Source organism: Ipomoea nil, unplaced genomic scaffold (assembly GCF_001879475.1).
Source record: "Ipomoea nil cultivar Tokyo-kokei standard unplaced genomic scaffold, Asagao_1.1 scaffold1932, whole genome shotgun sequence".
In the NCBI taxonomy this organism is placed as follows: domain Eukaryota; kingdom Viridiplantae; phylum Streptophyta; class Magnoliopsida; order Solanales; family Convolvulaceae; genus Ipomoea; species Ipomoea nil.
In genome coordinates, this window is record NW_017618360.1 from 1,178,969 (window position 1) to 1,201,941 (window position 22,973).

The following is a 22,973-nucleotide window of genomic DNA, read 5'->3' on the forward strand; positions in this document are numbered from 1 at the left end:
TCAGTTAAAATTAATTTAAATTGATTTACTGTTCGTTATCAATTAAAGTCAAGTCACAACTTAATGTAAAAATTACTTTATAGTCAATTATTCACCCCAAGATATATGCCCTGTCTTATTCTCTCTTCCAATCCCCCAAATTTCATTTTTCTCGGAAAAATCCCCAATTCTTGAAATTTACTCATCCATATACTCTTAATAAAATTCACACCTTTCTTACTCTACAGTCTACACTGATAAAAGTTCATCCTTTTAAAGATTTATTTTTTTCTTCATTTCTTAAAGCAAAATAAGCTATGGCTGCTGCGTTGAGATCAAAATCATTGAGGGGTACCGCTTCTGTGGCAGTTTCGCAGTTTAGATACTTCATACTCAACCATATGCACGCGGGGCGTTTAGGTAATATCCACTGGAACTCGAGGTCGAGGGCCAGGTTGCAGAGCTTCTTCGCGAACTCGCCCCAAAATTTCAACTTGTTCAAACCCACATTGGTTCCCGGAGAATTTGTTGACCGGCGGTGCGAAAAATCGAGGAATTCACAGTATTGTAATCCGAGTAATAAGAGAAAAATTGACATTTCTAGCTCATATGGAGAGCCGCCGGAAGTATGGCAGCCTCCCGGAGACGGAGTTGCGGTCCGGCCGGGTGTGAAGCTCGGTCAGGTGGACGAAGGGGATGGTTCGAACTCGGGTTCGGGTGGTGGGTTCGACGATGATGGGTGTTGGGGAGGGTCCAACTTGGGTCCGAATTTTCCGACCCCGAAGGAGATATGCAGAGGGCTTGATAAGTTTGTAATTGGCCAGGAGAAAGCTAAGAAGGTCATCCATTTCTATATGTTTGTTTTTCTGTACCTAATTGATGTCATTTGTTCTTTCATTTTAGAAAAAAAAACTCCATATATTTTTGATGATCGTGTTGTGTTATCTTACTGCATCGCTGTATTTTCTGATTGTAGGTCCTCTCTGTAGCTGTATATAATCACTATATGAGAATCTACAATGACTATGCCGAAAAGTGGTTAGTTCTCACTATAGTCTTCTGCAGACAACTGTGAATTTCTCTCTTCTGTGTACTTGCCCACAAAGGCGAAATCTCTCGCCCCAAGGGCCCCACACCCTGCCCGACAGGATTGTGGAGGTGTAAATCACGGTGACTAAGTCGCCCAATATGTGGGAGGGCACCCACGGCCCACAAGGAGCCACCCTCACAACAGGATAAAACTCCCACACTACGGCTGTCAGGCTCGATATCTTCTGTTTACTTTGTGCATGGATGCATATGAGATAGTCTTAGTTAGTGCTGAGTGAAATAAGAATGTGGAGCTCTTTTGTGCAGGGGACAAGTTCTCTTTCATATGCATAGAAAAGGCATAGCATTTTTACTTTTCTAATGTTTGTCATTACAATGCGGTAAGATAGGACTCCAGGAAATTCAGGCAGTGATAAAGTGGAGGAAACTGAACATGAAGGCGTGGAGTTGGAGAAGAGTAATATTCTTTTATTGGGGCCAACAGGTTCAGGTAATCTTTTTAGCTCCATTATTTCTATTTATCTTTACTCAACCTGTATAAGAAATGTTGTATCTTTGGTGAAATTCATTCAAACCCTTTTCAGAAACTTTTCATTTTCTTCATGCACTCTTGTTTTGCATTGTTTTTCTCTTTTGGTTTCACATGTGTTCTTATCGATGATAATATATAAGGAGTATTCTTTTATTAGTGTTACTTTTTTCACTCGAGCAATTTGGATATCATTTCAAGGACAGGGAAGACTTTACTTGCCAAGACCTTGGCACGATTGGTGAATGTTCCATTTGTAATAGCAGATGCCACTACACTTACTCAGGCGAGTCTTCATTTTATCATCCTATTGGACATATAAAACCATTAATTATTGGTTTTCTTTTTTAATTTCCACTTGTCTTGCTTTCGTGCTGAACCTTAATTTGTATTCCTGTAACAGTGTGTAATTTATCAAAAATATTTTAGACTTATTACTGTTTATTCTGTATGCAGGCAGGATATGTCGGGGAAGATGTGGAATCCATTTTATATAAACTGCTCATGGTGACTGTTGCATGGCCTATTCTATCTTGTTCCATTTATTTACTGTTCAATGCCGAATTTGTTTCTGATTGATTAATGCTTCTGGGGTGACTTCATTTAGGTTGCTGATTATAATGTGCAAGCTGCTCAGCAAGGCATAGTTTATATAGATGAAGTTGACAAGATAACGAAGAAGGTTACTGTTACAAAATTGGTCGTGAAACTCTTGTTCATATAGTCTTCTATGAAGTTTAACTGATTACTCTAACTATTCACTTACAGGCCAAGAGCCTTAACATCAGTAGGGATGTTTCCGGGGAGGGTGTCCAGCAGGCATTATTGAAAATGCTTGAAGGAACAGTAAGTGCCATATTCGTTAGTATTGAATAATTATATTCTGTATCATTCACGAACTATTACCATGGAAGATGGGGTGTGGTTCTTTCCCCTTCCATGTCACTCACGGGATTCCCTCTTAATATCTCAAGGCTAACTGAACAGATAATCATATTTAGTAGGGCAGTTTGTTTGAGTTTTATATAACTTTCTATTGCAGATTGTTAATGTCCCTGAGAAGGGAGCCCGGAAGCACCCTCGAGGTGACAATATTCAGGTACTATCAACTTATAATAGAGTTATTTTTACAAGTTTTCTCATTTCATTTATTCTGCTGTTCAAGATCAACTTAGAAGATCATATTGGATCCATCTCAAGAGATCTACCATTCACTGCAGTGTTTTTTTTTTTTTTTTTTTGGGTTTTGATAGATTGACACAAAAGATATTCTCTTCATATGTGGTGGTGCCTTTATTGATTTGGAGAAAACAATCTCAGAAAGGTCGTACTTTTGTTTCATTCTCTCGTCCCGTCTTTATGGTGGTATTATTCTTGGTTATTAGACATCTTATTATATCTCCTTGTCATGTTTTCAGATGTCAAGATTCATCTATTGGCTTTGGGTCACCAGTTCGAGCTAACATGAGAACTGGTGGGGTTACCAGTGCTACTGTTACATCGTCTTTATTGGAGACAGTAAGTTCTCTAAATAAATGTACGGAGTAATGGGCCCACATTACTACATTACTACATTAGTAAATTAGTATTTCTTTCATGTGTTACTTTAATATTGGATGTTTTCTTGTTTGCAGGTCGAAAGTAGTGACTTAATTTCTTACGGCTTGATACCAGAGTTTGTTGGACGATTTCCGGTTCTTGTTAGTTTATCTGCTCTTACTGAGAATCAACTTGTACAGGTAAAATATACCTGAAATTGGTACAATTGTTTCGTGCATATGTTAATATAATATTGTTGTGTGCATTAGCGGTGGACGTTAGGTCTGATTGGTTTTGACTTGGTAATATTGTAGGCGTCGTTAAGTCTCTAGAGATTATACACGCGTTTCCTTATAGTGTTAACCAGATCAACGAAACGTTTTTCTAGGTTCTAACAGAGCCAAAAAATGCGTTGGGGAAGCAGTACAAAAAGATGTTCCAAATGAATAATGTGAGCATAAGTTCAATGGCATTTTCCTTTTACCATTTTCTTCGAACTTTTAGCTACATTATATTGTATTTGACAAATGGCAACCATTCAATTCTTAGGTAAAACTACATTTCACTGAAGATGCTTTGAGATCCATAGCTAGAAAAGCAATAACTAAGAATACAGGTGCCCGAGGGTTGCGATCCATATTGGAGAACATTTTAATGGATGCCATGTATGAGGTACACTATTCTTTTCCCCCATTGTTAAACTCCCCGCTTAAGTTAGGACTTGGGTAGTAAACGCCTTGATGAGAACTGTATGAACCTGAGACTACTGATACCAGATGAGAACTGTATGAACCTGAGACTACTGATACCAGATGAGAACTGTATAAACTGTATTAGATGAACAGTGATTACAACTGTACAGATTAAGGGAATATATACAAGAGAGAATCATAGGAAGACTAGGACAGAGAGTCATAATGTGACTCAAATACAAAGAGTCATAATAGCCTTACTCTATAGGTATATGAAACGGGATATATTCCTACGTGTTGTGCAGATTCCTGATGTCAGAACTGGGAATGATGCAATAGACGCCGTCGTTGTTGATTCTGAGTCTGTTGGAGCAGATGGCCAAGGATCCGGCGCTAAAATCCTTTACGGGAAGGGTGCATTGGACCGCTATCTTTCACGCTGTAAACTAAAAGATTCTGAGGTTTGTTCTATCTTCCTAGGTTCGAAATTTGATTATACCATACGGATTAGCAGGAAATGGTGTGATGTTTAACGTTTTTATTTTATGTTGCATTACAGACAACCTCAGAAGGGTGGGCGGCCGACGGTGTGCCGGAACCGGAGCCGGAGCAGCTTCCTTCTGTCGCTGCTGTGTAAGCACACACCCTTGTTATAGTTTCAACTCTGTACAGCATATATAAACTCAAATCATAAATTGTTTAATCCTCTCAACTTGCTATAATGCTGCATTTATTTATTTTTGGCTGACGAGGAAAATCGCAGCCATTACTTGAGAGTGTGCACCGGGTAAATTTTACTTATATGCAATAGCGCGTTCAAATTAAACAATTTGACTAAGAAAGTCAGCCATTACTTGAGAGTGTGCACCGGGTAAATTTTACTTATATGCAATAGCGCGCTCAAATTAAACAATTTGACTAAGAAAGTATTGACAATAATTGAACTCGTAATCTTTTAATACGACTATAACTGTTTTTTGGTCAGGCCATGAGGTGTCCTTAGCAGGTTTTAACTGTATGATGCACCTTTAAGCCCGTACCATACTTAGACTAATTCTCATTTGTATTGGGCCGGTTCAATTAAGGGACTAGTGCTGGTCAAATTATAGTTTTTATATACGAGAGGGAGTTTGAACTCTCGACCTCTCTTAAGAGATGAGAGTGCATAACTATTCATGCTAATCAAGCTGGTTATATGACTTAATTATTGTATCATGAATAAAAGGAAACGTATAGTAACTTTCCTTGAGTAAAAAGGAAAAAAGAAAACGCCATGAGAATTGTATACATTAGCCTATATCATCATGTTGGACACACTTAAAATCTAAGGGAGTGCCACAAAACTATTAATTTATTATTATAAATATTTAACCCATAAATTACATGAAATTGAATAAGATTATATGAAACATATATATACACATTATTATGATCCATGATTAAGGAGAGCTTTTCCATGGTTACGTTGTCAAACACAAAGCTGTAAAGGGCTAAAGTTCTCTTCAATATTATTCTTAATGCTATAATCTATTGTTAATGATTATGGTTGCATTTGAGAGAAATATTGGAGCAGTTAGGATAATCCACCTCTCTTCAAAGGCTTGTTTAGACTTGCATTTGGAGTCTAAGTGTGTGTATAGAGGAAACGAAATAGGTGAGAATGTACACTTAAGTGCAAATATGAACTTATAAAAGTGCATCGTTCATCCCAAAAATTACAAAGTAACTTTTAGAAATGATGTGCATTTTAAAATATCATATTTTGCACATTCAGATTTTTGGAAACTTTTAACTTTGCAATTGTATTAGCTATCTGCTTACCAAGTATTTTAAATTACTAAGAGAATCCCTACCAATAGTTTTTGGTGGGGTTCTTGAGAAAACTGAAAACATAGCTTAGCAGGACACGAGAGAGTGAGGAGAAAAAAAAAAAAAAAAAAAGGCTTCTTGCAATGCCTTGGTTTTTGGTAGACTTGTGGGACCCACAACAACAAATCTTTCTATCAGACTTGGTCGCGTGAAGGGCAACCCAGTGGCACGCGCCCGCTGGGTGTGTTACTGACCATTCACTTTTTTTTTTTTTTTTACTTGCAACTTTGTTTTTTTCTCTCACATCTTATCTTCTCTTTCCTAATCACATCTGCAAAAACTCTTAAAAAATCACAACTGTTGGAGATGCTTTAAGTTACAAAGTATTCCATATAACGGAAAATAAAATTTGTGGTATTTCTCTTTTTGTGACGAAAAAATTCATAGTCGTTATCCGAGGACACTGGATAAACACTAACTCTTTTGTAATAACCTACAAATCATATAGAAAAGATAAAACATACTAAGAAGACCCTGTGGAATATGCTCGATCGAGTTAGTGTTATTAGGGTTTAGGTGTAATTTTCCATTAAATTACAATTTGAATTCTACCCACTTTATTATAAATTAATTACCTTAATTAGTACAAAATTTGATTTAATGAAATCTTTAGAATATCCATTCTTCCCAAAATCTTTAGAATATCCATGTAATGATATATGGCGGTGGTGCGTACTCTACACTCATAATTTGAATTCTACGCTTTAATAATCCCACCAAATTGAAATCAATAATTTTTTAATTCATTTTTTTGGACACAGTGAAAAATGTTTCATTGAAATTAGGAATTAAAAGAAGATAGCATGACCATTAGATGAAGGCCGACCCACAATCACAACCTGAATTCAACGGTGATCCTTAATTCTCTCTGCATCCTTCCCAAAAGCTCCGAGAAAGGAGAAACAAGAAGACTCCTTTTCAGGGGAAAAGGGTTCCGGTTGGGTTCCTCGGAATCGCGCGCACTCTTTCTCTCTCTCTCTGTCGTTCTCTTTGTTTTCTTTCAAATTCTTTTGATTCTTCTTCTTTCCATTGTTTTCCCAGATCAAAGAAGAACCCAAAAGAAATTGAAAGAAATTCAAACAAAAACAAAAAAAACAATTCTGTTTGTTTTTTGTTTTTTTCCCTCGAATTCCCAATTCGGAGAAACAATTTTCGTAGAGACGCATGTGTATGTATGTATAAAATGGAGATTGAAAGCATCGAGTGCGTATCGTCGTCGGACGGCGGCGTGGAGGAGGAAGAGATCCCGTCGTCTCAGCGTCCGCATCCCAACCACCACCACCACCACCAGTACAACTCCTCCGCTAAGCCGCCGCAGAGTAATTTGTTGCCTGCCGCAATTGCCCCTACTAGTGTCCATGAATTGCTGGAATGCCCCGTTTGCACAAATTCTATGTACCCTCCCATTCATCAGGTCCGTTCTCTCTCTCTGATTTCTTTTCTTTTGTTCGCTTATAATTCTCCAAATGGATTTTATCTTTAGCGAAACAGACAAACATTTTCCAGTTTTATGTGTCTTACACTTGTTGAGGGTTAAGCATTGGCTGAACCTTAGTGTCTTCTAGCTTATCATAGATTCCCAGGAAAATTAGGGATCAGAGTTATACATTCTAATGTATACCCAATTATTGGTTGTTGGATGGATTAACAGATTATCTTCTGCTAAGCATTCACATGAGTGGTATAGATCGGACCGTGTTGAGAAATTAACAACATTTTGTTGTTTTCAGGCTTTAAAATATGTTTTTTATATACACCCTTTCTTTGTGCTTGTAATGAGTTTTCCTTGCTGCAATTCTGCGAATAGTGTCTTGATTCTTTACTTTCCTGCATTCACATCACGGCTTCATTTGGTATGTTGAATTGCAGACCTTGGCATTGAATTTAGTCATGTAAATTGACAAGGGGGAATCAAAGTTGATTACTTCGATTCTAATATTATATATTTTTTCTCGGGGATCATGGAAGGAGAAAATGTTATGTATAATGAAAAGGGATTCGTAGGGTGTGTCGATAGGAATGGATTTGACAAGGGTATTAACAATGAGGTGGACTTTTCGTTTTTGCAGTGCCACAATGGGCACACGCTCTGTTCAACCTGTAAAGCGAAGGTGCACAACCGATGTCCGACTTGCAGACAAGAGCTTGGTGATATTCGGTGTTTGGCCTTAGAAAAGGTAGCGGAGTCGCTTGAACTTCCCTGCAGATATTTTTCATTGGGGTGTCCAGAAATATTCCCATATTACAGCAAGCTTAAACATGAGACAATTTGCAATTTTAGACCATACAATTGCCCATACGCTGGATCAGAGTGTTCAGTTACCGGTGATATACCTTACCTCGTTTCTCATTTGAGAGATGACCACAAGGTTGACATGCACACGGGATGCACATTCAACCATCGATATGTCAAGTCTAATCCGCGGGAAGTCGAAAATGCCACATGGATGCTGACTGTAAGTGAAGCACTTCTTTACATCCTTTAATTAGTGTGTCAATAGTACTGATTGTGAACGTCATAAAATAATTTGTTTCTTGTTGTTCTTGGTATCGGATACCTTTACATGGGTTTGCTGGTGCAAGACCTTCCCTTGTTGTCTTCTTTTTCTGACTGAAAATAGCATGAAATATCAGCGGTCTAAGTGGCCAGATCTTGGATTGAATTATGCTGCAACTTTAAGGACGGGGTCTGGGGTTCTATCTATATTTACTTCGTTTTTCTTATAGCATACTATTGCTGGAGTTTTGAATTTTCTGATGAATTGTTTTCTTTGAGAAATACATTAGATTTCATAAACTTTTCCACTAAATGATCTAAGTAGGGATTTCTTGTATCCAAGTGTGCATTTACTTTCTTCCAAAAGCATATTGGATATATGTATGCTATAGCCCCATTTGCATATCTTTGTGTTATTAACTCGATTTACAATACCTGTTATATATGCAACCAAACGAAAACCTTTCAGTTGATTCCTTTCTCCTTCCTCTGTTAGGTCTTCCACTGTTTTGGTCAGTACTTCTGTCTTCACTTTGAGGCCTTCCAGCTCGGCATGGCACCTGTTTACATGGCTTTTGTCCGCTTCATGGGCGACGAGACTGAAGCCCGCAATTACAGCTACAGTCTTGAAGTAGGAGGAAGCGGTAGAAAGCTAATATGGGAAGGTACTCCAAGAAGTACCCGAGACAGCCACCGCAAGGTGAGGGACAGCCACGATGGCCTTATCATTCAACGTAACATGGCACTGTTCTTCTCTGGTGGGGATAGGAAGGAACTGAAGCTTAGGGTCACCGGGAGGATATGGAAGGAGCAGCAAAACCCAGATTCTGGTGTTTGTATACCGAATATTTGTAGCAGTTAAGCTCCCCCTTCAGCCTTCGGGAGTGATATGATTCTCCTCCATGGATTTGTGGATTGCTTGTTGTGTGTGTGAGAGTGTGTGAGCCTCTTTGTGTTGTTAGTAAAGTTTGTGCTCTGTGAATGTATTAGGATGCTGCTGCATTTTCGCCATGGATGAATATATAGAGTTATCAATTGTTAATAACAAACCTTACCTTATTCTCCATTTTTACACGCTATGTTTACTCCTGTAAACCTTCATAGCATGTTTCAATGAACTTGATTCACTTTCTTGTAATTATTTACACACTAAAGTCACAAGACATGTTACACCTTCGAAAAATGATATTTTCATAAATTAAAGGGGCGCTTTTCAAGGTGACAAAGACTCATTCAACGCTATTGCAAAAATCGGTCTAGGCGCTCCTAGACCTTGGTAATTTCCCTTAGACAATCGGCCGCTTAAGCAGCCGCCTAGTACTTACCTCGGCCGAGTTAACTCGTCTATTTCGGTCGAGTTGTTTTTTTAATTAGCCGCATAGGTATCGCTTAGATCTTCTAGCATTAGGTGCTACTCTACTGTCCGATTAGCGCCTAACGTCTACTGCAATCATGATTGTACGTATAGTTGATTAATTGGATGACTCGTGATTTACTTCCTCCTGCGTCTTTGAATAGGAAAAGGTTTATACTCCCTCCGTCCCATTTGATGTATCTGGTTCGATTATACACTCCCTCCGTTCCATTTTATGTATCTGGTTCGATTAACAAGACGTCTTTGAATAGGAAAAGGTTTATACTCCCTCCGTCCCATTTGATGTATCTGGTTCGATTAACGAGACTTGATTGAAGTTATTTTTAATTCAATTTTTCATAATATTAAGTTTAGTATTAGTATACAAAATTTATATATTTAGAAACTACACTAAAAGTATTATTAAACACAAAAAATAATATTTAAAAATAATAAAAATATTAAAAAAATAAATATAAAAGAAATAGTTGGTTTGAACAATGAAAATAGATAAAATGGGTCATTGGGAGTAATTAGTTTAGCATTGGTTGAAAACCTAATGTATATATAAAAAAGAAGAGTTCTATTACATGTACTCTCAAACTCTACTCCCTCATTTGTACTTTCTGAGATTGGTTATATTCAACATGTGGGTTCACAGAAAAGTGTCAAACATAAAAAACATATGAGAGGGAGTATAAGTTGGGAGTATAAAATGAGAGTACATAAATATTTAAAAAAAAATGGGTGCTTTTGAATTCAAAATTCATTCGTTGCATACACATGATGTCCTATCGTGGTCCAACTAGGTGATGTGGCCACGTAGTTTTTCTGACATGTCGGAATGCTGTTGGTCCAAAAACGTAAACATAGGCATACAACATGTCTTGCTGACTAACAGCCCAGTAGCCACATCTCACCTTAATCTTGCTTCCCAAGTAATATGTAAATCTTCTATCCTTTTTTAGTTACATTATTTACTCCGCATTTTAACCCTTTATTTTGAATTGGGGGTAAAATCGCCGAAGAAATCGCCATCACCGTCAAGATCTCTCATTTCTTTTCCCCAAAGACAGCAGCTTTAGTTTTTTTATTTAGTATATATATAAGGATTTGTCGGGCAGCTGTTCTTAATCCTCAAGACAAAAAAATTCCCAGAGAATGACCATGAGATAGGAACAAAAATATCTTATTTTTCTTCAGTTTCTCCCTGAATATCCAAGTTGTTTGCTTGGATCTCTCAGCATTGTGGTAAGAAATTCTGTTTTTTTACCCCTGGGTTTTGGTTCTTTACTGTAATTATCTGTGCTCTAGGTAACTCTTCTCTTGCTCAAGCAGTCAAACCCCCAAACCCTGCTTAATTATGTACTTTTAACCTCTCCTTGGTTGGATAAGTGTGTTTAGCCCTTTAGGAAATGTTAAAAATTGAAGCTTTAATCTTTATCTGCTTCTGTATTTGGTAGATTGGATTCGAATTGGTTTCTTTGATTTTGCACTGTGAGTTCAATTCCAATTTGGGAGTGGGGGTGGGGGAGCTATTAGCTTAGATGATTGGATTGTGCTTAAATTTTCATGGAATTAGTGGTTGTCTGCAGCTTTAGTTTCGTGGGGATTGAGGTTTCAGGATTGTTTGAGGTGGTTTTTGATAGTTTATCAGTGATATATTAGATTGAGTGGAGATTGTTGAATCTAATACTTGAAATGGGTATACAGGAATAGGTAGAAGAAAGGAGAATCTATATATATAGTGTTTTAGACCACAATGCCGGTTGCGAGTGTTGCAGTAAGCCCTGTGGTTGAAGAACATTGTATGGACCCACATTCGCTGCAGTTGAACGAATCGATTTTGATTTACCTGACTGTTGGCGGGACTGTGTTCCCGATGCATGTTCTTGGGTCGGATTCGATTGCTTCTGTGAAGCTTAGGATCCAGAGGTACAATGGGTTCTTTGTGAAGAAGCAAAAGCTTGTTTGTGGGGGGAAAGAATTGGCTCGGAGCAATTCCCTAGTGCGGGACTATGGTGTCACTAACGGGGATGTATTGCACTTGGTTCTCCGCCTATCTGACGTACAAGCAATTACTGTTGAGACTGTTTGTGGGAAGGTTTTCGAGTTCCATGTAGAAAGAAAGCGAAATGTGGGGTATGTGAAGCAGCAGATTGCTAGGCGGTGGGAAGGGCTGTTTGATCTCAAGGATCAGGAATTGATCTGTGATGGCGAGGAGCTCGAAGATCAGAGGGTCATAGATGATATTTGTAGAAGCAAGAATGCTGTGCTTCACTTGGTGGTTCGTCGATCAGTAAAAGTTAGGGCTAAGCCCGTTGAGAAAGATTTCGAAGTTTCTATTATAGCTCGAGAATCAGATGATGATATTGTAGAAAATCCCTCGGAGAAGCTTAAGGTTGTTGCTGTCAAACCCGTGCAGCAAGATTTCATCTTGCAGCCACTGACTATTAACCCAGAGATAACGTTAACACCAGGAATTAAGCAGCTAATTCGTGACACTTTTGAAGGTTTAGAGGGCGGGAACCAACCGATTAGGTCTTGTGAAGGATCGGGAGGTGCATATTTCATGCAAGATTCGTATGGTCATAGGTACGTCTCTGTTTTTAAACCAATCGACGAAGAACCTATGGCTGCAAATAATCCCCACGGGCTTCCCTTGTCGACAGATGGGGAAGGGTTGAAGAAAGGCACGCGTGTAGGGGAGGGGGCGCTAAGGGAAGTTGCGGCTTACATTTTGGATCATCCAAGGGCCGGGCCACGAGCAATCCATAGCGACGAGAAGGGTTTTGCTGGGGTTCCCCCGACAGTAATGGTCAAATGCCTGCACCAAGGGTTCAGCTATTCACATGGATATAAGTATTCATCTAACAACATCAAAACCGGGTCGCTGCAAATGTTCATGGAGAACTCGGGAAGTTGCGAGGACATGGGTCCCAACGCTTTTCCAGTGGAGGATGTACATAAAATCTCGGTGTTGGACATACGGTTGGCAAATGCAGACAGGCACTCGGGCAACATTTTGGTCCGTAAGGATGGTGAAAAAGGGCGAGTTGTGCTTATTCCAATTGATCACGGTTATTGCTTGCCAGAAAGTGTAAGTACTAAACTCTTCAATTCCTCGCGTTTACTGATGCATTGAATCCAACTAATTAGCTAGTCTAACCCATGGCCTTATGAACCCATATGTTCTCTCTTATTTTATCGGACCTCTTAACACCTATTATGCAAGAATCGTTACCTTTCTTTAGCACGTAAAGAAATATTTATCCTTTGTTTATGCAGTTTGAAGATTGTACATTTGACTGGCTTTACTGGCCTCAAGCAAAGCACCCGTATTCGCCAGAGACAGTCGCCTACATAAACAACCTCGATGCTGACAAGGACATCGAGCTTCTCAAGTTTCACGGGTGGGACCTTCCTGTTGAATGTGCACGAATACTTCGTATCTCCACTATGCTTCTGAAAAAAGGTGCGGAGAGAGGGCTTACCCCTTTCGCCATCGGGAGCATCATGTGCAGAGAGACAATAAAGACGAAATCCGTGATCGAGCAGATTGTTGAAGAAGCGCTTGAGGCCATTCTCCCCGAGACAAGCGAGGCAGCGTTCCTCGAATGCGTTTCATCAATCATGGACCGCCGCCTTGAGGAGCTGCCAGAGTCACAGAAGAAGTAAACATACAGACAAGTACTAAGATATATAGCTTATGCATATATATATGTTTTAACTTATTGTGGATGAAGGTTAAACAGTAAATAGTAGTGTTCCATGCTTTCACCTCTTGTGCTCAAGAATTGTTCATTTCTAGTAAAGAACTGTCTTGTTTGAAATGTCATATGTATTCATCTGTCCAACAATAAAAATTTTCAGGTCATTTAGAATGTAAGTTCATCCTCATCCTCAATCTTTGGATGTGTGTTATTTTTTCCATTGTGATTGTGTAGTGTGTACAAACAAATAGCCATATTACTAGAGTTCATCACTAGCTTGAAGAATCAAGTTTAAGTGTTGAGAAAAACGTGATCAAGAGATCAAGAACAAAAAAACAAAAACGAAGAAGAGTTTACATGGATCAGCTTGCTTACAAGCATGGGAACGAAATTTTTATTAATTGTAATGATAAAACATGCAAGGTTACATATAGAATGTATTATACCCCTCACCCTCGACTCACTCAGCGAACAAATATAGAATCTTGTTACTTATCACTATTATATATCTATAAACATTAAGACAATTTAAATCATATCTTCTTTATAAACATTAATCGTATCACATTTGTTCACATTTCTCACAATTTACTTTTTTTTTTTTTTTTGTCTAAATTTCAAAACCGGAATTCAGTTTCAAAACCGCAAGATTGTTGCAGTGTTTGAGCAAAGGCTTGGTATTGAAAAATAAATATACATACATATGACCACACTTTACTCTTCTATGGTGAAAAATAAAAACAGTAAAAGGGTAGATTATGTTGAAAAATAGCATTAAAATGGTTGGTTAAGTGGTTATTTTGTTGTACAATTATCAATGAGGTCCACTTTCAATTTTGGTCGGGTCAAAGTGGATTTGGGTTCTTCGTAGTGAGACAAAGAGATTGATATATTGTACGCTCAAAACGGATAATGGGTGAATGAGATATTGATTCTCAAAGTAGACCCATTGAGTTGGAAAAATAAAAGAAAAAAGGTGAGCTTTTGTCCCACATTGGTTTGGAAAGAGGATTTGCCCCACTATTTATATAAGAGTCTTTTAAAGGCTTATTAAATGTATAGCATAGAGGCTATCTTTTGCGCCCAAAGGAGTGGGGTCTCGGCCAATTTGGTATGAGGATTATAAGTTCTAATTTTTGGTTGATATATATCTATGTGGTTCGTTTTATATATATTTATGTGTATATATAAATATTATTTTGGGATATTAAATCCACTTTTAGTTCATTATTTCCAACAGATTATATATATAATCTTACTTTGCATCTTCTATAATAAAATCGATTAGGATGGCTTGCTGCAACTCCAGCAACCATTTTTTCCAGACGAGAATATATCTCAACATCCTACCCATAACATATTAACATCTATATAAATCAACCAAACAAAATGTGATATAAGTATGTTACTTATAGAAATAAAAACAATCGAAATCTAAGTAAAAACAAGATGTATATATAGATACTGCGGAAAATGGCACTTTTCCTCCCTGAGTTATATACTTATAGTACTTTTTCCCCCTCAATTATTTAAGTGGCTCTTTTCCCCCCTAAAATGTTAAATGGACATATTTACCCTTAAAATAAATATTTAAAATAAATATTTCATTTATTTTTCTTCTCCAACAAATTATTACTATAATTTGGTTCAAACCAAACAGATACTATAGCAACCAAACCAAAATATTCCAATTACAATTTAGAATCAAAACGCGATATTTAGAGTTTATTAAAATCGCAAATCGAAATGGCCGGTTCATGTTCCGAACTGAAAAAATAAAATACATTTATTGTTGAATTTAGACTATTTTAAAATAAAATTTAAAATAAAGACGGTTCAAAATCGCGAACCGGATCCGGAACCGCCGGTTCACGGTTCATGATCCAGTTTTTTTGGTTCATAAATTTAATAAATTGAAATCTAAATATTGGATTCTAGATCTGAATCATATCCGAAAACTTTTAATTCGATTGCTATAGTGTCCGGTTCAGTTCGAACCGAACCGTGGTCATTGCTACATATACACAATAATTTGTTGGAGAAATAAAATAAATAAAATGTTTACTTTAAGGGTAGAAATGTCAATTTAATATATCAGGGGGAAAAACCACCACTTTTAAAATAATTGAGGGGGCTAATGTTCTTACATAAATAATTGAGGGGGAAAAAGTGCTATAAGTATATAACTTAGGGGGAAAAAGTGCCATTTTCCCTAGATACAACAGCTTAAAAAAATATTTGTACTATCCTACAGAGGAACATTATATTACATAAAATAAAAGGATATTATATTGATAACTAAAACTTACCGATTAGATCCTTATAATCAAAATCGTCAGACTATATCAATGATGAAATTAGAGTTTATTTGTTTGTACTCCTTAACTATTGTTGCATAGTTAATTCTAAAGTTAATATCTAATATAATCCTCTATTAATTCTACTTAATTTAGTCTTAAATGACTTTTTATATACTATTTAATCATCGACTTTAATGGTTTTACACACTTTAATTCTTTATTAAGAATTCTGATTGTTGGCTGTTAATAACAAGGTTAACATGATAATTTCATTTTTCTTTTATTTTTTATTACAGGTTCCTCTCAATCAAAATAAAAAATAGGGATAAGGGTCAAATAGACCCTTGAACTATTGATGAAAGTGAAATTAGCTCCCTCAACTACAAAAAGCTTCAATTAGACACTTAAATTTTATAAAAAGATTCAATTAGACCTTTTTACAGGTTATCATCAAGTAATGAGTTAAAATTAGGTGACTTGGCATCCACATACATCCAACTAAAAAATTAAATAATTTTTTTAATTAATTACTGCCATGGCAGCTTGGTAGCCAACCAAACTGCCATGGCAGCAATTAATTTTTTGAAAAAGATATTTAATTTTTTATTTGAATGTATATGTGAATGCCAAGTTACCTAATTTTAACTCATGATAACCTGTGAAAATGTCTAATTGCATATTTTTTAAAGTTTAAGTGCCTAATTGAAGCTTTTTGTAGTTGAAGGGACTAATTACACTTTTATCAATAGTTGAATGATCTATTTGACTCTTAGAGCATCTCCAACCCACTCTACTTCAAAACACCAAATTTTTTCATCAAACGTCACATCAGAAGGAATATTCTCAGCATATTCTCACACCAAATTTTATTCATCTCCAACCCATTTTCACCAAAACACCAAACTTTTACACTAAAATAATTTTATTTTTTAATTATTATTTCGAATTTAATTAGTTTAATATAATTTAGTTCGAACTTATTTAGTTTAATAGAAAATATAACTTGTGATGTAAATAATAATTTTTATTAACATTAATTTTTTTATAAAATTAATTATTTTAAAAAATCGAATTTAACAATATTTTTTAAAATTTAATTTATTCCACAATAATAATATAGCATACAACATCTTGTACATTTAATTATGTTCTAGTTATGTTTGATGTATTTGAAATTTTAATTAATATATATTCAATATTAGTCTTGTTTCGATCGTCTCAATGAGATCTTTAAAATGGTATAATTTTTATTTAATTATACAAACTTTAAATATAAGTATTTAACAAAATAAAACATTACACATAAAACAAATAAAGGATACATTTGGAATTATAAAAAGAAGTAAGGATAAAAGAGTCATTTTCTCCTCCATTTTAGATTTGCCGTGAATGAACAGTGCAACGCCGTATTTGGCGTTATGGCGTAATGGCCAAACATTTTGGCGTTATGGCGTAATGCAATCTCCCTTTGGAGCATCCCAATTTGCATATTTGGTGTTTTGCAGTTAAATTTTGCAGTTTTGCAGTCCACATTGGAGATGCTCTTATCCCTAAAAAATATGGGGCAAGAGGAAAAGCGGCAGACCATATGACAAAGGTATTCTCATACAATATAAATAATTAAATATTACCAATTATTTTTATCTTACCAGTGAGCATTTGTGCTCATGAGTGCTATACCTATTTCTAATCAAGCTTGCTAAGCTGTATCCTCTACTTGTCAAATTTCCTGCTGAAATGAAGAATGTACAAATATTAGTTCCTATATACAAAACCTGATAGTATAGAAACAAATTAAATATCAGTATCAACAAGATTAATGTTTCTGAAATTATAACATTATTTAAGTACTGCATGCATATTGAATATTATGATTTTAGAGTGCATATAAATTAAATTAGTAGAGAAGACCAAGAATGGAAGTATGGTGCTGATGTTATCAGTCACCATTGTCAATAGATTTCCGATGATCTCCTTCAAAAATTGAAGGCAATTAAAAAAAATTAAAATCCAAATGTTATATAAAAAAATTTCAGTCATCAGATTTGAAATCAATGGTAAATAGGGGAAGTCATTTTTCAAGCCCAAATGACAACTCTCAAATATAAATAGAGTTTTTTGCACTTTTGGTCCCACGATTATAGTGGCACTAGTAGAATTGATCCACGACTTTTGAACCTTGCAATTTTAGTCCACGACTATTGATCTTTTTGCAAAAATGGTCCTTTCGGCCACTTTTCCGTCAAAATTCCACCGGAAATTTTTTTTATCCATTTTTAACAGGGCTAAAATTGACATTTTACTTATCTCAAAAAATAAAAGAAAAAAATTGACATTTGACTACATACAATATTACTGGGCTACATACTACTGCCCCAGGCGGCGGAGTTCCTGTAGCAGGTAGGGCTGTCAGTAAGCGGCGGAGCGGCCGTGGCGTTCCCCGGGCTAGTTGGGTTATCCGGCAGCAGCATTGGAGGCGGAGCCAACACGCCTGCGGGATCATCCGAAGACATCGGAAAAGCTTCGTTGTATAGATTTTCAGCGAGAGAAGCGGTAGAGATTCTCAAATGCAATCGCTTTTACCTTTCCGTTTTATGTATTTCCTTTATATTTTGAGATAAATAAAATGTCAATTTTAGCCCTGTTAAAAATGGATAAAAAAAAATTTCCAGTGGAATTTTGATGAAAAAAGTGGCCGGAAGGACTATTTTTGCAAAAAAATCAATAATCGTGGACTAAAATTGCAAGGTTCAAAAGTTGTGGATCAATTCTGCTAGTGTCATTATAGTTGTGGGACCAAAAGTGCAAAAAACTCATATAAATATAAGGGAGATATTTAATTGTTGCAGAGATTCTTTAACTCTTGGTTAACATATGTTAGATAGTTAATAATTAGGAGGAAAAGGAATCTTTGTTTTCAAAAAAAAAAAAAAAAAGGAGGAAAAGGAATCTTTTGGGGGTGGGGGGAGAGGGGATACCCCGCTGGCTATGCTAGCTGCTTCTCCTAGTAAGCAGCAACTCACAATCCAGGAAAAGGAATTTTTTATTAATAAATAATAGAGTATTTTTTTCGTAAATGAAGAATATACTCCGTAGTATTTTACATTCGTTCCACCATTTATTTCCTTAATTGGCGCGGTTTCACCAAAAAACATTCCGTATAATGTTGCCATCTTGTCGTAAACAATGTTTTTTTTTTTTTTTTTTTTTTTTTTTTTAGTTCGGAGTTGAGTTTTATTATGTATTTATTTACTATTAAATTTTACTTTCTTATTTTTATTTTCTGATTTGAAAAATAAAAATATGTTATTTTCATCATATAGGTATTCAAAAAGTATTCACAATATTTTCCTTTGAAATTTGAGTGTTTTGTACCTAAAATTCTTATGTGGGTCTAGTCATCATTGAATTTTTTATGATTTGTACGAGTAGATTATCGAAAAAAAAAATTATATGTAATTTAATTACAAAAAATACAATTAGCACTATTCTTTGGCGTTAAACGTCTCAATTGTATTTGTTTTTAGTTTGATCACAAAAGTTTAACAATTTATTTAATGTGTATTAACAAAGTATAAAATATGTTTAAATTATTTTGTTTGAGAAATAAGTGAATAAGTAGGGCATTAATTTTGGTGCTTAACTAAGCTACATCATGGTCTTATTAAAATTGCTTTTTCATTAATTAAGCGGTGCTTAACTAAGTTACATCATGGTCTTATTAAAATTACCTTCTCATTCTTCCAAAGGTTGAACCCCAACCCCAAGGGCCCTCCACACCCCGGCCCGACAGAGCGGAAAAATTACCTTCTCATAAAACTATTAATAGACATTCTCATAAGTGGTTTAGTCTTCTGGTTATCTGGTTATCAGATGAATGGATACTTTTGGCAACAAAAAAAAAAAGGTTAATATATAAATATATAATGCCAGACATAATAATACAAACAACACAATACATTTTCAGAAACATACAAATTACAAAAATTCTTAGCCAAGTTGATCAAACTATTGGTCCAGATAACTATGGGCATCTTTTGTTGACTAAGATTACAAGGTAGAGTTTCCCTAAACTCAGGGAATACAAAATTTCTTGTCACTCAAAAAAAATACAAAATTAGCCGGTATGCTCATCTTTCCTAAATATATATTTAAATATAAAAAAAAATTTCACACTTTTCACTTTAAAGAACTTTCAAATTCCTTCAATTATCTTTGCTAGCTGTTTTAATTTAATCAATAAAATCACTAGCAAGAAACAATTGAAGGAGTAAATAAAAAATCAAACCTTTAATTTAATTTGCCTGAAAATTAAACTTACATATATGGCGCTAGTGACGAAGCTGCTGTAGATCAGGATTTAACCATTGGGTGAGGCTATGCGATGCCATTAAACCTTCTGGGCGCCTGGAATTTGTAGTGAGATTAGCAGAAGGAATGAGGTATGATGGCTGGGAATCATTCCCAAATAAATTGGAAACTAACGATCTCAATGAATTCATTGCCACCGTCCAATCTTCTTCCCCGGCAGGACCTGAGTCCTCCATCTTTTTAATGAATTCAAAGTGACTAACGTAGTCATTGCAGATCCAATCAAATTCATTGATAAACAAATTTGGAATCCATTTTGATAGAGCCACTATGTCGTCCACACTGACAATTTTTTTGTCGGACCGAGCAATAATTACGGATTTGAGGCAGTTCTTCACCGTAATTCCCGCTCTACAGTCAAGAAGGCTCTTAATCGGGGGGTTAAACAGATACGTGTCCAGATAAGTATTCATGGATAGCACCAATGTCCTGCCAATCGTTAAAGCGATGGCGGCGCCCAGAGAGTGACCAGTTAACCAGACGCCATTTTCAGCGACGTTTTCCAGAAGAATCTTGACGGCGGTGACCCCCATATCCACCCTAGTCGAGTCGTGGAGGCCGTTGAAGATGTAGTCCCAATCGTTTTCTATGTCCTCCATGGCGGTAGCTTTGCGAAGCATTGTTCCACGGAACGCGATCGCGAACTTGGGCGGTGGATCTCCGGTGGATTTCCGATGAAAGATTGCCCCGAAAATGGAGTTATCGTGAGGGTCTCTTAGAACCATGTCTCCGCTCAAATCGAACCCGTATATGCTCCACCGTCGACTAACAGACTCGTCGGAAAGGCAAAGCTGCCGCCCTTTTTGGCGTTCTTTTTCTAGATCTGTTACGGCTTTTACCAAGCTTGCAGCGACCACCATTTCAGGAAACGGATTGCTCCTGCAGAAAAGACATCATCATATATATATTTTAAAAAATAATAATAATAATAAAACATCAAAACAAATTAAAGGGACAAGTGACGTTGGGTCTCTCCTAAGTGATTACTCTTATTACAGTTCTTGATGACCCTAAGAACAAAGAACAGGGAAACAACGTAATACCTAGCAAGTAGGAGCGGCTCAGTCTGGTCAATTCCGGTGGCTCCTCCGGCAGAATTACCTGAATGGAAAAACATTATCATTATTACTAATGCAAAAAAGAATGCACGTACGGTCTCAAATACTAGCTAGAACAGAAAGATTTTGTTTAATAAATAAACTCCGAACAGTGGCGGCAGACTATATATGAGCTCGTGTTTGAGCTTGGTGGTATCTCTACCATAAACACACTACGTCTCAATTACGCTATTTGATCAACATAAACTTTTTCAAAAGCCCTTAAAATTAAAAGACTTACATGAGGAAGAGACGCTGTTTTCCATTTTGCCGATACCGGCTCCGAGGGCCCGAGCTCACACCGGCCACCTGGAACTTGTTGTGCTCAGAGGAGAACACCGTAGTCCGTATATATAGAGCCATGCATGTGTATATTCTTTTGCCATTTTCTAGTTTTCTAGCCTTTCACACGACTACAGTCTACAAAGTTGACTCAAAACTCTTCAGGTAAAAATGATGGGGCAATTCACTTCGTTGGTTTTTCGGAAGCGAATACTGTTTGGTTTTTGTTTTTTTCGGCAGCGACTACTATTGGGTTTTGTTTGAGTTAATTCAAGCAATGGTCTTATTTTTTAAAATTGATCATCGTTTTTTAATTTAATTAACTATTAAATTTTTTTCAGCATTGGTCCTTCCGTTAACTATCAGTTTGTTAGGTGTTAGTGAATGGACTAAAATGGTCATTTCTTGTGATTGCTTTCTTCTTCAGCATTACATCTTGTAACAATGCCATCTCTCTGATTACTTTTCGCCGATTTATCATTGATTTCTCTGTGTGCATTTTCTTGTTACTCTGCAATCACATTTTTTCCTTCAGGCAAGACAACATAAGAGGTAATCAACTTACTGAAGAAACTATTTGGACATAACAGAAGAAAGAAAAGGCAAAAGACATTGCAATCTGAACTTGATTAGATTAAGGAGAAAAAAGGACCAAAGGCAGCAAAATTCTTCTTTTCTAATTGCCAATATAACAAAATCACAGATAGTAGAACAAAAATCATTCAGCAATCCAAGGATTTCCGATCACACATCCACAACATAAACTGAACTTTACAAAAAACTTGAATCTTTTCTTGTTTTATTGAATTCTCCCTTCCTCGTTCCTTAGGGAAATCGAATTAAAAATCCAATGAACTAAAAGTCGCCAACTTTATCAAATTTATAAGAAAAGATTGGCCTCTGAGCCTTGCAAACTCAATTTAAAGCTGTGTTTTCTAGCAAGAACGGAAACCCAGACCATTAAACACCCCACACTGCATTAAACAATCGACAATTTCAAGCTTCCCAGGAGCCTTCATAGGTTGCAGATTGGTCCTGGTTCGAGTATTCATCTTCCTTCACTCCCCAAATTAAAAAATCAATAACCCCTGCTAATCTGGCACATCATCAAAAACCCAAATTCATTTCTCAAAGAAGAATAACATGAGTAAATGGTGCCATGGTGGTATGAACAATACAGGGGGAGAGAGAGACCTTATAGGTGGTAAGCGTAAATCATGAAAGCGGGAAAAAATCAGAACTGAAATAAAAAATGCAAAGCCCCCACCCCCAAAAGACAAAGGCCCTGTTTGGTAGAAAATTGATCTATTTGTCAATTTTAGCTTATTTGATCACTATTAATTGTTTGATTTAGTTAAAATATCAATATAAATGTTTGATTAATTAACTTTTTGCAACTTTAAAAGGCTAAAATTCAAAAAGCTATTCCAAACAACTTTTTCAATTAACTTTAAAAAAAGAAAAGAAATTATACCAAACAGCTATCAGCTAACAACTAATTTACCAAACACTTTTCTACCATCAACTAATGTTACCAACTATTTATACACTCTAATTAACATAATCAGCTAACAACTAACAACAATTTTACTAAACAGGGACAAAATCTGCACGAGCCTCTCTGCAATGGTTCAGTCCGATCCCAACGCTTATTGATCTTCGCGAAAGTCAATATAGTTTTAGTCTATTAATACTATTTTT

At 36.2% G+C, this 22,973-nt stretch overlaps 3 protein-coding genes and 1 long non-coding RNA gene across 6 annotated transcripts; 3 read left to right on the forward strand and 1 right to left on the reverse strand.

The window, feature by feature from the left end:
- The first annotated feature begins 144 nt into the window (after positions 1 to 144).
- Positions 145 to 6,508, forward strand: LOC109194089 (CLP protease regulatory subunit CLPX1, mitochondrial-like). Of its 3 annotated transcripts, XM_019344964.1 has the most exons (16): positions 147 to 818; positions 956 to 1,017; positions 1,419 to 1,519; positions 1,765 to 1,844; positions 2,015 to 2,065; positions 2,166 to 2,240; positions 2,327 to 2,404; positions 2,601 to 2,657; positions 2,812 to 2,882; positions 2,977 to 3,076; positions 3,193 to 3,297; positions 3,486 to 3,548; positions 3,647 to 3,769; positions 4,095 to 4,250; positions 4,349 to 4,422; positions 6,420 to 6,508. In XM_019344964.1, the coding sequence occupies exons 1-16, from the start codon at positions 297 to 299 to the stop codon at positions 6,448 to 6,450; spliced, it is 1,749 nt and encodes a 582-aa protein (XP_019200509.1). In that variant the 5' UTR covers positions 147 to 296; the 3' UTR covers positions 6,451 to 6,508. The 3 variants fall into 3 exon arrangements, with proteins under 3 accessions (XP_019200511.1, XP_019200509.1, XP_019200510.1); XM_019344965.1 differs by lacking the exon at positions 6,420 to 6,508 and having other exon boundaries at positions 148 to 818; positions 4,349 to 4,560; XM_019344966.1 differs by lacking the exons at positions 4,349 to 4,422; positions 6,420 to 6,508 and having other exon boundaries at positions 145 to 818; positions 4,058 to 4,188.
- A 51-nt stretch (positions 6,509 to 6,559) lies between these two features.
- On the forward strand, positions 6,560 to 9,227 carry LOC109194093 (E3 ubiquitin-protein ligase SINAT5-like). Its single transcript, XM_019344972.1, has 3 exons — positions 6,560 to 7,072; positions 7,728 to 8,114; positions 8,652 to 9,227. Exons 1-3 carry the CDS (start codon positions 6,833 to 6,835, stop codon positions 9,015 to 9,017), a joined length of 993 nt encoding a protein of 330 aa, XP_019200517.1. The 5' UTR covers positions 6,560 to 6,832; the 3' UTR covers positions 9,018 to 9,227.
- Positions 9,228 to 10,492: 1,265 nt separating this feature from the next.
- Positions 10,493 to 13,409, forward strand: LOC109146541 (phosphatidylinositol 4-kinase gamma 4-like). The gene is made up of 3 exons (XM_019294206.1): positions 10,493 to 10,760; positions 11,223 to 12,609; positions 12,798 to 13,409. Exons 2-3 carry the CDS (start codon positions 11,272 to 11,274, stop codon positions 13,185 to 13,187), a joined length of 1,728 nt encoding a protein of 575 aa, XP_019149751.1. The 5' UTR covers positions 10,493 to 10,760; positions 11,223 to 11,271; the 3' UTR covers positions 13,188 to 13,409.
- An 8,380-nt stretch (positions 13,410 to 21,789) lies between these two features.
- LOC109146544 lies at positions 21,790 to 22,547 on the reverse strand. Its single transcript, XR_002048464.1, has 3 exons — positions 22,467 to 22,547; positions 22,265 to 22,368; positions 21,790 to 21,801 (listed from the first exon to the last, which is right to left on the reverse strand). It is a non-coding gene; the product is annotated as an uncharacterized LOC109146544 (long non-coding RNA).
- Positions 22,548 to 22,973: the final 426 nt, after the last annotated feature.

What these genes read in the sequence shown, in the direction of transcription:
- LOC109194093 (XM_019344972.1), top strand. Translation starts at nt 6,833, where the DNA reads ATGTATAAAATGGAGATTGAAAGCATCGAGTGCGTATCGTCGTCGGAC. An exon ending in TGTACCCTCCCATTCATCAG is followed by an intron (nt 7,073 to 7,727) that starts GTCCGTTCTCTC and finishes TCGTTTTTGCAG; the next exon opens with TGCCACAATGGGCACACGCT. An exon ending in ATGCCACATGGATGCTGACT is followed by an intron (nt 8,115 to 8,651) that starts GTAAGTGAAGCA and finishes TTCCTCTGTTAG; the next exon opens with GTCTTCCACTGTTTTGGTCA.
- LOC109146541 (XM_019294206.1), top strand. Translation starts at nt 11,272, where the DNA reads ATGCCGGTTGCGAGTGTTGCAGTAAGCCCTGTGGTTGAAGAACATTGT. An exon ending in GTTATTGCTTGCCAGAAAGT is followed by an intron (nt 12,610 to 12,797) that starts GTAAGTACTAAA and finishes TTGTTTATGCAG; the next exon opens with TTTGAAGATTGTACATTTGA.
- LOC109194089 (XM_019344964.1), top strand. Translation starts at nt 297, where the DNA reads ATGGCTGCTGCGTTGAGATCAAAATCATTGAGGGGTACCGCTTCTGTG. An exon ending in TTTTATATAAACTGCTCATG is followed by an intron (nt 2,066 to 2,165) that starts GTGACTGTTGCA and finishes GACTTCATTTAG; the next exon opens with GTTGCTGATTATAATGTGCA. An exon ending in CTCGAGGTGACAATATTCAG is followed by an intron (nt 2,658 to 2,811) that starts GTACTATCAACT and finishes GGGTTTTGATAG; the next exon opens with ATTGACACAAAAGATATTCT.